We start from the raw sequence: 13427 nt of genomic DNA, 5'->3' as shown, positions 1-13427 counted from the left end.
GCACTTGAATTCCGTAACAGCTGGGAATTTGTTAGTGTGTTCCATTACTCGCTTCAAATTTAAAATCTTGTATTAATTTAAAAATAGTATTAAAATATATTAAAATTGTCCATCAATCACAATAAAGTAATATAAGATAATTAAATGGTTAAAATATTATCGAGTACGGAACAAAGGATAATATTTTAACCATTTAATTATCTTATATTACTTTATTGTGATTGACGGACATTTTAATATATTTTAATACTATTTTTAAAATAAAATCGCAATATGACACACCTACAATATCTTGTATTAATTGTAATGACAGTTCTTTTGGATTTCATAGCCTAAAATAATAGGTTTTATAATCTCACTATCACTTTCAAAACAGGCATAACAAAATGAGCAGAAACCTACTTTACAACTTTCAAGCCATGCAAAAATGTAATGTCATTCTGCATAAATTATGATGACTAGACAAACACAACTAAGCTTTAGTAGCTGCAAAGTGTTGCTGTGACTGCCAAATGTGATGCAGTATACATACTCTGTTCCGCCGGTTAATGTGAAGGTGCATTCACTGTCCTACTAAAAGACTGAACTTTGATTTGCAGGAAAAGAAAATTTTATAGCTCATTTCAGTTACATAATAATTCATTCGTGCACAATTCTACTAACTGAGATTTCAAAGGATTACAAGTTCGTAAGACTTGAGGTTCTCACAGCGGTGAGTATGAAGATATCCGTCTTCTGGGTTGTTGCGCTGTGTAGTCTGGTCGATGTTAACCAACGTTTCAGAGGTCATACTGCCTCCGTCATCAGAGTATGAAGATTTCCGTCTTCTGGGTTGTTGCGCTGTGTAGTCTGGTCGATGTTAACCAACGTTTCAGAGGTCATACTGCCTCCGTCATCAGAGTATGAAGATTTCCGTCTTCTGGGTTGTTGCGCTGTGTAGTCTGGTCGATGTTAACCAACGTTTCAGAGGTCATACTGCCTCCGTCATCAGGGCGATGATGACGGAGGCAGTATGACCTCTGAATTGTTGGTTAATATCGACCAGACTACACAGCGCAACAACCCAGAAGACGGAAATCTTCGATTACAAGTTCCTTGGTCGGTTGTTTACAGTTAGGACAGTTATGTATCTTCCTTGTTTACCAGACTTTATTCCAAAGGACTTCATGTCTTGGGTATTTATCAAAGAAAAAATGTTACTGTCATCCTCAACCAAAAAATGTGAATTAATAAAAAATAAGTTCACTGAACCCATCACGAGTAAGTTCGATCATTATTCTTTTAGTGCATTCAAAACATTTACAGTTACTTTAAAAAATTATATCGAGGAACAAAACAGTACATTATTTTCAAGACGTGCAGTTGGAATTTATCTTAAAATGACTAAAATACTTACACTTGTGTCTGTTAAAAATCCTACATAGCTATGCAAGCTGCTTGCAGGTTGTCATAAATCCCAAAGTCTCCATATGTTGTGCTGCTTATCGCTAGTTGAATCATGGTCATCCTCTTTAAAAATGATAAGCCATAAAACCTTATTGTATTTCTGTTTATGCATAAGTGTTCCATGTTGTGTTGTTGTCCTCCAATGACTGAACTAATCTCAATTTAGTAGTTAGAGGAAATAAACAGTTAGAAGTTGTGGTATAGGAAAAAATATGAATACTTAGATAAATATTGGAAAATAGATGGCAGCCAAAGGAAAAAAGATCATCTCCACAGAGACAAATAGCTGTGAAGATAAATGAAATCAGTGGCTTTATGTAGTACGAAGAAAACAAGTTCCTGAGAACAACCAAATTCTTGAGAAAGGAGACGTTGCTTAACTGCTGTCCAAAAATGTAAAGTTGATAATAAATCTTGACCCTAAGAAGACAGGTGGAAACTAGATGGATGAACATTATAGCTTCAGAGAATAATAGGTCTTCTGGGTTGTAGGTAGACGTTTAGTGGCGTTTAAGAGGTGCTTACTGCCTCCATCAACGTGATGAGCGATGTCTCGTCACCCTGATGTATTTCCACTGTTTAGTATGTAGTATCTGCAGGTTTAATGCATCTGGGGTTTCCTATGTACTCATTCTATTAGTATCAAGTTCAGAAGTCATATTGAGGTCAGGTACAACACGTGCTTCTTTTCTCCACTGCACTCAATAGACGACTTGCTTGAAGTAGCAGGTCGAGGTATCAGCATTACATTCTTTATTTGAATTAATGGTAAGAACACTCATGAAATTTTATTTAATCAGAAAATATAAAAAGAGTCTTTAATGCAGATGGAATAATTTTTCAGGGGTGTACCGCGGAGGGTACGACATACTGGTACGAGCAAAACTTGCACTGGCAGAAGGAGTGACAATGCAGCTCACTGTAAGATCTACTAATCCTGATGTTGCGGAGCTTGTGACATCTGCTGTGGGATAATGCTGCACTTTGGGTGTCCTTATAATGTTGCGTAAGTCACTAACAAGTGTATTCCTTCAAGGGCTAAAAATTCCACAATTCCCTTTTAGTGAAGTAGTCCAATATATAAATTGATGCTTTGTCAGAAGTTTATAGATACTGTGTTGTAATTATGGTCGACTTGTCGCTCTACTTGTATTCCTTGTGTTTGCAACTCTGATTACACATTTTTGCACACCTAATTTTTTTATTTGTTTAAATAATATCTACTATTAATCTTTAAGAAATCAAGATTCTCCTAAGGCATCGTGGTATAGGTAATGCCAAAGGCTGCAGTGTGAATGATCCATAATTGAGATATTACATAGCTGAAGAAACACAGAATAAAATAATTTGATGTGGCACTTTGGTAAACAAGGGCCACATATCTCATCAGTGTCGAATCTTTCATACCATAAGCCTGTTTCCTTCAGAAAACCAAGTGTCATCATTAATTCAGTATTTAACGTTCATGAACAATTTCTTGTGAAAAATATATGATTTTGTGAATCACCTGAAGACAGCAAAGGTGTTTGCTTTATAATTTCATGTAGACAGCAATAAACTACATGCATGATGCTGCTGTGTAATTTGATTTTCCACCAAAGACTTTAAAGAAAATTGTTTGGTCTTGAATAACTGAAACTTTGTCAGGTGAAACCATGCAAATTTTTGTGACTTCACCTTTCAGATACAGACGTTTTAGCGAAAGCATTCTTTCCCGTAACGAAGCAGATGTCATGACACATCCAAACTTGAACCCATGCTGAACATCCCAAACGTTTTAGATGTTTTTAGATAATTAGTGGCATAAAGGCTGATAAAGGTTAGGAAGAGGAAGGTTCAGGTTGATACGCAATTCACGGATATTGGAAATCTTCAGTTCTGAACATTATGCACATGTCTCTGGTTTCTCTTAACTGATGGTCACTGGATAAATTTATGTCCTTTCAGTTCATCCCCCCCCCCCCATTGTCACAGGGGTTAAGGTAATTAATTATTGTCTTTTGAGGAACCTTTGCCTCACTGAAGTAAAGCAAGCAAGAGTGGGCCGCAATTGCATGATATGATGAAGAGGTAGGAGGACGTGATATGTTCCCTCTGAAACATTGGTAGCTATCTACGATACTACACGGTCACAATGCGGGACACAGTTGACATCTTCATGTCTGTGAGAACATCACATCTCACTGCAACTTGAACGTGAGATTTATGTGGTGACATTGTAACACATACAAATTTTGAGAAGAGCAAAATGGATTCAAGTTTGGGGTGTGCCATAACACGTCTTCGATCAATGTAAACAGTCATAAATTTGCAGTAGGAACATGGAAGTACTACTGTGCTATGCTCCAAATGGCTGTCGCTTCTTAAATTGACAGCAATACAAGTACAGTTTCCAGATAATAGTTGAAATTGGCATAGAAACTGTATAGTTGGTGCACATGCACGTTGATTCTGGAAGGAAGTTTCAGCAGATCTTTGAGATGGTACTCAGGTCTGTTGAGCATGTCCTCTAAGTCAATCCCAGATATGCTCATTCCAGTGTTATTTTTACTCACCCCAAGGATGAATGCATTTTTCTTATTCATACAACTTCTTCTGCATGTTATTAACGTTTAATAGAAATTCTGCCCTTGGGGATGATTTACTCCAGAACAACCTGAACATGACAGGTGAACAGTACCAGCTGAACTATGGCCTAATCCTTAAATAAATCTTAATATCGTTCACAAAGAGAAGTTTATTTAGCAGACTGTATACATGCAAGTGCATTATCTGCTGGAAACATATTTTCAAGTCTCTTTGAAATCTATATTGAAATCATAATCATCCTTCTTATCCAGAGTGAAATTTTCCAAGACATTTGCAAGTTTGCTTGCTTCACGTTCTGTAAACAAAGAAACAAACCAGCTTTAGCATACAATTTGCAACACAGTACTTTTCAGCGATCAGAATCTTATTGAAAACGTATAGTTGACATTTATTATGGCCAGAACAGGCACACAATCTTTCTAGTTATAACACTGTGTCTTGCAGTGATGCACGTGAAGCATGTCAGTTCAGTCGGTAAGCAATGGATGACCAGGGTTCTTGGCTGGAGTGCAAATTTTTCTCCTCACCACAACGTCAAAACCAGTTCTAAGACCCGCACAGCCTCCTACCCAGCTCCTCCACCCACAGGTAATGCAGCTGATTGTGATCACTCCCCACTCTCTTGTGCTGAGATTAAGAATACATGGCAGAACATGACTACAGTGTCCTTATTCTCTTATTCAGCTGATTTTGGTACATCACAAATTCCCCCAAAATTGCCTTCTTCTGATAACTTTACTTATGCTGGCATCACTGGTACCCTCAAAAATGCAGAGAAAATAGCTTATGACTTGTATCTGCAGTGTCTGGTGGATAAGGATTGCACAATGTACAAGGTAGATTCCAGTTTTTTCCAGACTTAAGTGTGGCTTCTATGCTGGAAAATACAGCATGCAGGTGTAATAATTCAGTGGCATGTACAGTCTTCATTTTCTGGCAGAGTTACTAAATCAAGAGTTGGTGGAAATGAAAATGCGCTTAGAATCTTGGATATTTAATCTACTGTAAGGGATGAAAAAGCAGGGAAAGATGATATTAAAATGCGTGTTAAGAGACATACGTTATGAAGAAGTCATATGCTGTTTTTAAAAGGGGTTCAGTGGTAAACTCTGATATGGACCATGATGAATCTTTCAGTTTTTAACGCAGTCTGCACACCATGTGAAGGTTTTTATAGAAAACATGTTTTAACATCATGCCTCTTATCATAATTGAAATATGCTGTACTACAAGTCACTCACCTCTCCTAGACTTTTCTTTTTTCTGTTTCTTTTGTTCAATCTTTTTAACTTTATTCAATTTCTGATTGCCCTCAAGTGCCATTAGGGCCTCAGTTTTCTTGTCCTTTTCATTTCCCTTGTTCTTTTTTCGATTTCGTTTCCTTTTCCTGCTCTTAGATGCTGAAGCCGACATTTCCACATTGTCCTTCAACTAAAAAGAAAAATCATTAAAATAAGTTTGCAGTGAAATCGCATGTCTGAAAGACTTCTAACAGGAGCTTTACAGTTACACCTTCCTTCCTCTCTGTTGCCATCGAAGGAGGGGAAGCGTTTAAGATTGATTTGATCGATCGATCCAATGTGTTGCATTTCACACCAAACAACTCAATTGGTAGACAATTGCTGCTTCATCCCCATCACATATATGTGGCTGATCACTGTACAACTTTGTCAATACTCGGATAAATTTCCCTTTGCATTGTTCAGTTGTGTAAACAAAGAAGTCACATTCTACAACAGAAAAGAAAAGTCAAATGGATATGTATTTTTTCCCCAAAACAAATTCCTCCTTTATTTTATACGTACAATTCCACCAGTGGTATCTCCTGTATCGTCCTCCATTTTCTCTCCCGATTCATCGCTGGCCTCCACAGGACCGGTGGACTGTATGACCATTCCTTTAGCCACCAAATCTTGTGTGAGACCTGCATTAAGGGTATCGGTCTCCATTACTTCATATGAGGAGATGTCAAACTCTTCTGCCATCTGCTGCACAATTTCTGAACTTACATGAGGATCGTGTTCATCCTCTGGTGGGATGGTGTAGTATCTGATCTTTCCACTGTTTATGACATTAAAACACAGTTTTCGTCAGACGTCTCCAATGAACACACCGAATCTGTTAAATTCTTTTTTACACAAATTAATAGTCTGTATATTGTATATGAATGTGTATGTATGCAAATTCCTCATGTAACTGATAATTATTAATGAAAATTGTGATACCAGTGTAGAGTGTGACACAATTTCCTGATTAATTAAAATCAAGTAAATTTTATTGAAATGTTTTGATAAATACGAACATAACAATAAGTTATATTAAGTAAGGAAATGGCTTACATCCATCACTAATCAAGTCACACCCAACTTACCTTAGGCACTAAACCAACTTGAATTAAAAGATACCGTAGAGTAAGATTCTTCATTATGAGATAGATCCCCTTCTATATATGTAGAGAGACTGGAGAACAAATTTAATATTCCTAATTTAAGGTTTAATTTAAATTATTCTAAGCCAATCATCTCTTTATCTGGTACCAAGACATCTCTCTCTCTCTCTCTCTCTCTCTCACATGCTCGTGCGCACACACACCAAGCCTTACAATGTACAGAAGATGTTTTTAGTGCAATATAATCACGATTTTCTTCTTCCTGATCTTTCAATATGACGTTAAATTGATGATGTCATTACTTTTAGGACTTCAGTTACTTTAAAAACTATGTGCTTCCATGCAAGTAGCCAAAGAAAAATAATTATCTCAACAGTTCTTTTATTAAAACAAACCTAATATGAGCTATTTTGAAATGATTTACCAGAAAGGGTAGTCTCTGCACTTACCGGTTCCAATCTTCTATAAGGGACCTTGCAGCCGCAATTGCATTTGGTACTCCGCCCTTCTTGAACTGACCCTTCCGGTGGGCCAACAGAGAAAAGAATTCCTGAGGTGTACTGAAGTCTGATATATTGTACATATCCATCATCTGTAAGAAGCAAGCACTGACACTTAAACCATGAATCATGTTTTTATATGCACATATTTCAAAATCACTGGTTTGTGGATAAAAGTCCACGAAATGACTTTCAGTCAGAATTCCTTGCGACCTGTACCTTTCTTATAAGAAATTCTTCTCGAGCTACCAGCCATGTCAGGTGGATGAAAGGTGAAAAATAAACATTTCAAGAACTGCCCTCATCCTCAGGGTACTTCACATATCTGTCAAATTCCTTTCACATGTCAAAAGTGTGACATTTGTATTATGAATTTCATTCTGACTCAATGCAAGTAAGTGAATTCATAATACTCCAAATCTGTAATCTTCACTGCAAATATTTGGCCTACCTGCATGCATTTGGTTAAGTAGACAATTGTATGGTACGTCCCATGCTGCAAGTCTGTCTAACAGTGGGAGAACACGGACTGAACAGGCCTGAGAAGGATGTAATGAGAATACTCAGATCCAAGAGATGGACGGGCATCACCTTTTAGGACTGTCTTCTGTGATGTGCGATGCATAGAAATTTACTGGTATTTCAGATCAAGGTGATGATAGAGGCAGTAAGTGCCTCTGAACCATTGGTAAACTACAAGACTACACAGTTCAATGTCCCAGAAGACATCTTCACACACACTGCCATAAGAACCTGAAATCTCACATAGTTTGTACTCTTCACCTAACGCTGCCAGGTAATCAAATGAAGAAGGTTAGACAGACATGTAGCACACCTTGAAACTGAGAGGTGCAAATAATTTTGTAGACTACTTTCATAGAAGAGAACCACCTGGAAGACTGACACACAGGCAGTTTTAAAATTATATAAGAGAACAGATCGTAGGGCGTGCTCTGTGCATGATCCAGCAGCAGACCGCGTGATGAAGATAAATGCTTCTCGAACAGGCGAGAAACTGTTGCATAACTGCGGGGAACAACCCATTAAGTGAACTAAGTTACATGTAAGCCTTGGGAAAGCACGGATGCGAACTACTCATATCATTACCTGCTGCTTGTTTGCTCTTTGCAGTATAGCTGTCGCAGGTATGACAGGATCTGCTAATGAATCGGTTCGCACGGCATTCTTCAGAGCGACCGCTGCATCAGAATGTTCCCCGCCCAGACTGGAGGCAAACACAATGCCAGGGCTGTCCAGCAGTTTGATCTTGGAGTCCAACTGCACAGCTTGCATGTTCCTATAAGACGAAGATTTCTGTCTTCTGGGTTATTGCGCTGTGTAGTCTGGTCGATGTTAACCAACGTTTCAGAGGTCATACTGCCTCCGTCATCAGAGTATGAAGATTTCTGTCTTCTGGGTTGTTGCGCCGTGTAGTCTGGTCGATGTTAACCAACGTTTCAGAGGTCATACTGCCTCCGTCATCGCCCTGATGACGGAGGCAGTATGACCTCTGAAACATTGGTTAACATCGACCAGACTACACAGCGCAATAACCCAGAAGACAGAAATCTTCATACTCACCGCTGTGAGAACCTCAAGTCTTACATTCCTATAAGACGTATTTCAACAAATACACAGGTTTTCTTATTTTTTAACATGTCAGTTCCACCTAACTAATAATATAAATAATAATGGAACTGTGGAAGTGGGACAGCAATGATAATACAATGTATTTTACTTAAACACTGCTAAAACAATCAGCCCTAAAGATGTACTTGTGTCACTGATGCGGCTTTGTGTTTAGCCCCAAGCTTATATCTCACATACAGTAAAAAACCCTATATTTCAAAACCTTCTTTACAAAGAAAATAATGGAATATAACAAATACACTTACATCAGATTACATCTAGATATATTACTACCATATAATAAAGAATGTATTTTGAAGAATACCAAAGAATGTATACAGCAATCCATCACCAACATTCCTGAAAGAGAATGCGGTTTGTGAGACCAAGCCCTTTAGGGAAACTGGGAGTTGGATGAACTGTGACCTCTGCTTGTACTCATCAAAGGCGAACAAAGTCTAAATACGTCAAACAACTGACCAAACCAAATGTTTCTTTACAGCAGGACACACATCCACAAAAAAAGCTGTAACTGATTATAAGAATGCTAAAGCATAATGAATGCATCACACCAGTAGTCTCGAAGCTAGAAAATCCATTCTTGGATACCATTACAGCCCTCTCCCCAGCAAATCTGCATTTCTAAAAGTGTATGCAAATTAAAAACTCCTGATACATAAGAATTACTTCACTACATCATTGTACGACAATTCTAACTCTGCAAGCATTTTAAATTAAAAGCTTGCACATTTAAAATTGGTAGGTAAAGGGAAGAATGTCCTGAAAAACTGAGATAAATCAAAATTAGGAATGCTTTGTTACTTGTTAGCTTGTCAGTGATGAGGTTGAAAACCGTAAATGGATGTCTCAAACAGAATGACCGACTGATACACAGTCATCTTCGTATTCCTATAATATGGCCAAACCTGTAATTTTAAAGCGATTAGCTTCTTTACTCTGTAATATAAATCTGTGTCGTTATTACTTTGTCACTCCTGGAGTTGCTCCAACATTGCAAGCTCGACTCCTTTTCAGACTGTTGATAATGCTGCTCTTCCCGACATTTGGCAAACCTAGAATGAAACATAAAACATAACTACTGATAAGCATCAGTAAATTTATGAATTTGAATAATAGTTTCAACATTTATGGCAAATGAAAGGCCAGACGTCCATGTTGGTCTTCTGCATAGTAACACTGCGTGAACATGTATACAGATACCAACTTCAGCCCTGAAGATGGAGGCAGTATGTTCTCCTGAAACACTGGTATCTGCCTACAAGTATAGTGTTACAATCCAGAAGACTAATGCATCATTTTCACCACCGTGAGAACCTCAAATTTCAAATGGCCAGTTTATTGCACTTACCCACTACTCCAACAGATATAGAAGTTTTTATGCCCTTATTACGGCAATAATTAGCTAAAAGGGACATCACAAGCTCTGCCCCAAAGCATTTAGACCCCTGTAGCTCCTTGTTTTCAATGGACAGCTCATCTGTTATTTTCTTATCAGAAGCAGAAGCCTTCTTCAACTTTCTACGTCCCAGACGTCTGCTCTGCAGCTGTGTACTAGCTTTGAAAGGAACTGCTGGTAAACTTTTTCGAAGGTACTTCAGCCAAGCTTCCAGATTATCTCGTGGTACAAGATCTGTCAACATATGAAACCATTTTAAGATTCTCTGGGCTGTCCTGAATGCTGAACTATGAATACTACTAAAATAGTATTCTGTCACATTAATTTCTCACTGTGGGTAACGGGCCACTACATCAGACATGTACATAGGTTTCAATGCCTAATGTTTGGTAAGAGAAAAGTACTGTACAATGTTCTCACTGAATTCAGTAGATTGATGAAACAAGTTGGGCTATGTAAATTACAAACCTGCTTTATTAAGCACTAGAACAAGACGTTTATTGCCACTGCTGTCTAAAATGGCCTGTTCAACTTGTTTACATCGTGTTCCAAGAGGATCCCTTGCATCTACAACTTCTAGTACAACATCTGCTGCTTCCAAAACCTGAAAAATAACAACTGCAGAAAGCAATTCCTTTTGGAAAATGTAATAAAAGACATGACCACCATTCCCAGCATCAGCCTAAGAATAGATAAATACTTCAGTTGATAAAACTTACTGAAAACCCACAAAATCTTATGTTTTCTCACTTCAACAAAGCAAGCGCTGCAACACATAATAAGGTACTGTAGTTGAAAGAGAAATTGCTTGCAATATGATAATACTCTACTTTCTTGTGCATCTGATTATGATATACGGTAATCAGAATAAGCCCCTGTGACCTCAGGCCAAAGTCTGATCACCTCAACTATTCCTTCTCTTTCTCAAAAAATAGCAGACCATAAGTTACCTTTTTAAATTCTCGATAGTAAGCTTTAACTGAACTGTCAGCTTTATGTGGCATTCCTGTGGAGCTAGATGCATCGCTGGCGCTGATGTTCTCATGTAGTATGTGACGCTTTTCAGCATCTTCTATCAAACTCTCTAAACCTTTTTCAGCTCCTTTTGGTTTTCCTTCTTTTGCTTTCTTTTTCTCCTCCCTCCAGACCTCTTTCTGTTTTTGCTTAGCTTCTTCTTTTTGTTTTCTCAGAGCTTCTACTTCTTTCAGAATATCTTCTTTGAATGGGCAAATATTTGGTACTTGTATCAGCTTCTTCTTTTTATCTGAAAAGCCAGAACACCATGCTACCAGTGACTTGTGCAATGGTGTGCTATAAAACACACATCCTCCTGACTCTTAATCTATTTAATCATGAAGTCACACACCCCACACTTCTGATGGGGGCATACTGTTGCAACTGCATGATTCCAATTCTTAAGTTTCAGCATGACACATGAATATTTGGCAGTGGAGTTGGTAACCCAGGCTTATAAATTACAGGTATTGTTTATTGTTGTAACATAGAAACTTCATTCATAGCACACACAAAATCTTGTTTCATACAATCCTTCACATTTTCACAATTCTTGAAGAAATAAACAGAATAGGAGTTTCAGATCACAATCATATGTGGCCAGATATTGCAAACTAATCACAGGTTATTTTAATCTTACTTTTTCCTGGGTTCTTCCTCTTTTCACGCTTCACTTTCCTGTTGTGTTCTCGCACTTTCTTCTCAATCTTATAACGTGTACGACATGATATCCTCTTACTCGTCTTCTCTGGAAATCAAGAATTTAACTTTAATTTAGATTTCTGTAGTATATTAAAGCGTAGAATATTGAATTTCATATTTAAAACCAGTCACTATTGATTCATATTTTGATGATATACAATCTATATCGCCAGATATCAAAACATGAAACTTAACATAGGCCTATGTTATAGTTATTAGTCACACATGAAAATACTGCCAACAAATTAGATATCGTCTCAAATGAACACATGCTCTTGCAGTCTGTGCAATAACCTCCGGTTAATTTCACTGTTAGTGCTCTTCCCAAATAAATGGGTTTCATATTGCCACATTTTAAATTCATTTCAATCATGAACCAACAAAAACAACATGCATGTCACTACTACAAAAGATTAAGAATCCAATATGTGCTCACAGACTATATGCATTTCACTGATCCCAATCACTAGGTCATGGAACATGTCAAGGTACAAGAAACCTAAACAAGGAATTCCAGGCAGAACTCATAAAATTTTATATTCTTTTATTTCATGTGGCTTCATACTACAACATCTTAATTCAAACTGTAGAACATCTGAAATCCAAATCAGAATTCATATTACAGATGGTCTAGAGTTTTAATTAAGACATTATAAAACTCAAAAAGCATACTGTAAAGACTTTAATCAAGATAAGTCTGTAATTTAATCACTTATTTACCCCGAGACTTTGTGTTCTGTTAAATTTAACTAGTTGGAATGTGTAATTAAGTAATAAATTCTTCGCCTTGCAAAATAAAATATAAATAATCTGTATGTAACACGATTATTCACCATTATGCACTTGTACGTTACTCAAGTTTTCCCCATTTAATTACTGACTTGTGTCCAACAGTTAACATCCAGAGCAACATTGGATATATTACTTTCGTTCACGAAATCGCAGTTACCGGCCTTATTTTTCGTTACTTCATGGCATCAGCAGTCCATACACAATAAATATGATACATACATTCCATTCAAGAGCCGGGATAGCTCAGTCAGTATAGTGACTAGCTACGGGCTGGACGACCGGGGTTCGATCCCCGACGGGGGCAGAGGATTTTTCCTCTAGCCTCTGCGTCCAGACCGGCTCTGGGGCCCACCCAGCCTCCTGTCCAATGGGTACCGGGGTCCTTTCCCGGGGGTAAAGCCGGCCGGGGCGTGATGCTGACCACTCACCCCCATCTAGTGCCGAGGTCAAGGAAGAGAGGAGCTATACCTCCTCTCCCCCCAAACGCCTACATGGCGTATAGTGGGCCAAACTTTACTTTACTTTTACATTCCATTCATCCAAAAGTTATACTGACTATACGATGTGGAATAACTCAAAAGTACAAAGCATTAAAATGAGTACAATTTAAAATATTAATTAAGTTTCACAGACGATAAAGGTTTAATACAAAAATATTAAGATATTACACTAAATCCATCCATACACAGAGGTGTTGGCAATAACCTCTAAAATGCTTATGAGCCCCTTCTAAACTGTATAAATTCCTCAACAGAATAATCAATCGAATATAATGCAACTCAAAATTATTGTAACCTTACTGAGACATAGTTTGGCCATGCTTCTTTATAACATCGAACTTTTAATAGAAATAGAAATTACTCATAACCACAACACTACACGAGTCAATCCTCGCCAAAGCACACCAACATGCGACACATTACACCATGGGATTATTTACCACGTTACC

General features: G+C 37.7%; 2 protein-coding genes across 5 annotated transcripts in view; one reads left to right on the top strand and one right to left on the bottom strand.

The window, feature by feature from the left end:
• Nucleotides 1–8178, top strand: part of gammaCOP (coat protein (coatomer) gamma) — a 26675-nt gene extending 18497 nt beyond the window's left edge. For 2 of the 4 annotated variants that reach the window (XM_022084360.2, XM_022084334.2), the window contains exon 17: nt 2291–3018. In XM_022084360.2, coding sequence (XP_021940052.2) covers nt 2291–2421 — 131 coding nt within the window. In that variant the 3' untranslated portion in view covers nt 2422–3018. Of the gene's footprint in view, nt 1–2290; nt 3019–7570; nt 7721–8055 lie in introns of those variants that run through there. The other 2 variants (XM_022084342.2, XM_087346084.1) reach the window with 2 other exon arrangements.
• Ns1 (Nucleostemin 1) lies at nt 4166–13427 on the bottom strand. The gene is made up of 11 exons (XM_087346172.1): nt 13279–13427; nt 11625–11732; nt 10921–11234; nt 10439–10574; nt 9923–10204; nt 9539–9626; nt 8032–8221; nt 6874–7016; nt 5841–6096; nt 5277–5466; nt 4166–4330 (listed from the first exon to the last, which is right to left on the bottom strand). The coding sequence occupies exons 1-11, from the start codon at nt 13295–13297 to the stop codon at nt 4236–4238; spliced, it is 1821 nt and encodes a 606-aa protein (XP_087202298.1). The 5' UTR covers nt 13298–13427; the 3' UTR covers nt 4166–4235.

This window comes from Zootermopsis nevadensis, unplaced genomic scaffold, assembly GCF_977971745.1.
Source record: "Zootermopsis nevadensis isolate Lab colony 2312 unplaced genomic scaffold, Znev_1.0 Znev_ptg000001l, whole genome shotgun sequence".
NCBI classification, from domain to species: Eukaryota; Metazoa; Arthropoda; class Insecta; order Blattodea; family Termopsidae; genus Zootermopsis; species Zootermopsis nevadensis.
This window is presented reverse-complemented; position numbering and strand designations above follow the sequence as displayed.

Excerpts from the sequence above, each read along its gene's own strand:
- Ns1 (XM_087346172.1), bottom strand. Across the intron at positions 10,205-10,438 it reads TCTAGTGCTTAATAAAGCAG|ATCTTGTACCACGAGATAAT; the intron begins GTTTGTAATTTA and ends ATATGTTGACAG. Across the intron at positions 6,097-6,873 it reads CTTATAGAAGATTGGAACCG|TGGAAAGATCAGATACTACA; the intron begins GTAAGTGCAGAG and ends TGTCATAAACAG.